Consider the following 2,637-nt stretch of genomic DNA (forward strand, 5'->3'; position numbering starts at 1 on the left):
CCACAGATACTGTCTTTTAAGGACAGTGGTCAAATGCCATCTCTGGTTTCTAGTGGTCCTGGGAAATAGATTCCTCTAAGGAATGGTGGAATAAACAGTGATAGGCATCAAAAATAACCCAGGATGTCTTTCGATAACTGGGTTATGATAAGTTGTATGCACTGGATGAACTTAAAAGTGTCATTAAGGCATGCAAAATTAAAGGAAAATGTCCTGAAGATGCAATTCGAATGGGCATGAGAGGTCTCTCATCCTTAACTTGCTTGATACCTGAATTCAGCAAATAGTGTTTGTACTAACTGCATCGGATGCTTTGTTTCATTCCTGTACCCACCTGGTTTTGTTGCTCTGAGTAGTATTAGAACTGGAGATGGAGAGATTGCATTAGTCACAGACTATTTTTTAACTTACAGATATTTTTCTGAATGGGAAAAAATACAAACCATATTGCATGTCAAAGTGAATTTGCGTAAGGATGACATTCTTAAGAAAAGTTTATAGAAAACTCTTTAGTTTCTGCATCTAAAGGAAACTCATTACCGTATCAGTGACGATTTTCAGCAAAACCAAAAAGCCATAGGCATGTGATTGAGCGGTGCTGTAATTCATTTTAGCAAAGCATTGAATTCTATGTTTTTGGGGGACATGTGTGAGCTGTTCCAGTCATACTGGAACAGCTTCATCCAGATGTTTTATTTGTGCAAAGCTTACCAAGGCTGTTGTGGTTTCTGAAGGATATGAGGAGATAGTCACCATCCCTGGAGGTGTTTAAAAGATGTGTAGACATGACACTTAGGGATACGGTTTAGTGGTGGGCTGGGCAATGTCACGTTTATGGTTGGACTTGATCTTAAAGGGCTTTTCTGACCTAAATGATTCTAGGATTCTATTAGGACCAGATGCTGAGAACCTGGAATCCTGTTTTAAAACCTTAGTAGCAGGTGTGCTACTGCTTTGTTGTTTGCCTTCATGTTTGTGTTAAGATGACTTATTTCTGTAGGAAGACTTCTACCACTCATTCTGAGAGGGGAGGAAATAGCTGCCTCCACTGATTCCTTATTAGAGAATGTATTGGGCTGGTGGAAAAAGCTTCAAAAACCTTTGAAATGTTTAAATTCTTCTAAAAGCCAAAATATCATTCAGAACACTTGTCTTGAAGTGGTGCAACACCGTGTAGAGGCACAAGGCACCAGTGAATTCTTTAAGGAATGTGACATGTGGAGAGGGAGGAAGTATGGGAGCTGTCTGATCTTGATTTCAGGTCCAAGGTTCTGTCATGTGGAGTAAAATCGTGTGTCGTCGCTATCTCTTCCTGCAAGTACCTCCCTCCAAAAAAACAAAACCAAACAAAACATAGGAGGAAGAAGAACATTTTGTTGGTGTACGTGCTGACTGTCCTCATCAGCTTTCTCTGAAGCACAAACTGTTTGCCCTGTAAATTGTTCAAGAAGTTTAAAAATTCTTAGTTTCCAAATCAGTGAGCTAATGGGTGAGCAGTGTTCTTGTCTTATAGTGGTAATACTGGATCATTTACAACTACTGGGTCCTTAAAATTTTCTGGCTGTACTAGTTGCTTTATTCTGCTGTGGAATGGTGGTAGATCTTAAATATGTAGTATGGGTTGCCTGGTAAGTGCAATATTGGCAGATCACATATTACAGGATAAGAAGAGGTGCAAGAAAAGAAATCTTTAATCTAGTTTGTCAGTGACTGTCTAAAATATGGATGACAGTCACCAACCTTATCTTTTCCATAGGCATGTTACAGGCTAGTAAGACTTGAAAGATTTTGGAGATCTATGGAGGCTTAGTGGCAACTTAGTGACTACTGTGGTGATGATGATGTTTTTATTTATCTGTGTATTTTTATCTTCTGTATCCTTAGGTGATGTTACAGCTCAGGTGTCACTTCAGCCTGCACTGAAGTTCAATGGTGGGGGTCATATCAATCACACCATCTTCTGGACAAACCTTTCTCCTAATGGAGGAGGAGAGCCTAAAGGTTAGTGCTTTGATACAGTGGTTTATTGCATCAGTTTTATTGGGCCAGTAGAACTGGTGATCTTTTCTCCCTTTGAAAGAGTCTAAAGGATCTTTATTTTTTAGAGTGAATTTGCCTTTCTCTGGCAGGCAGAAAGTTGCAGGCATGACAATTGCCACAATTCTGAGGAATTCAGGGTTTTTTGTATACAAGCCAAGAATACAAAAAGCTATCCCTGTGCTAAGTATTTTTAATTTCTAAAGCTGATTATGTGTACACTGCAAAATACTTGGCTGTTGCTGTGTATAGTCCTTTCCACCTTCATATGAGAAAATAGTTGTACAAAGCTATGCTAATTAAGTTGCCATATATGTACTTGGTTCGAAAGGGAAGAAATGTGCTGCAGACCACCCAGCCTAGTGGCTGGATTTATGCTCCTATTTGAATAGGGGTAGTTTAGCAGTTAAAGCCTAAAGGAAGAAATCCCCTTTGGGAGGATAAAGTAGTGATTCTCTACGAGTGACCTGCAATTAAAGGTAAAGGCCCAATAATACAGATCTCACAAAAGCTGTTGTGATAAACTTGAGGGGTTTTGAATGAGGTTTATATGTCTATCTGTAAATTGGTGGGCTTCAGGTACTTTGTACTCCGGTTCAG

General features: G+C 39.4%; 1 protein-coding gene across 1 annotated transcript in view; it reads left to right on the plus strand.

The window, feature by feature from the left end:
* Nucleotides 1-2,637, plus strand: part of SOD2 (superoxide dismutase 2, mitochondrial) — an 8,570-nt gene that overhangs the window by 2,693 nt on the left and 3,240 nt on the right. The window contains exon 2 of the mRNA XM_010285395.1: nt 1,885-2,001. Within this exon, the coding sequence (XP_010283697.1) occupies nt 1,885-2,001 (117 nt within the window). The remainder of the gene's footprint in view (nt 1-1,884; nt 2,002-2,637) is intronic.

This window comes from Phaethon lepturus, unplaced genomic scaffold (assembly GCF_000687285.1).
Source record: "Phaethon lepturus isolate BGI_N335 unplaced genomic scaffold, ASM68728v1 scaffold11844, whole genome shotgun sequence".
Taxonomy (NCBI): domain Eukaryota; kingdom Metazoa; phylum Chordata; class Aves; order Phaethontiformes; family Phaethontidae; genus Phaethon; species Phaethon lepturus.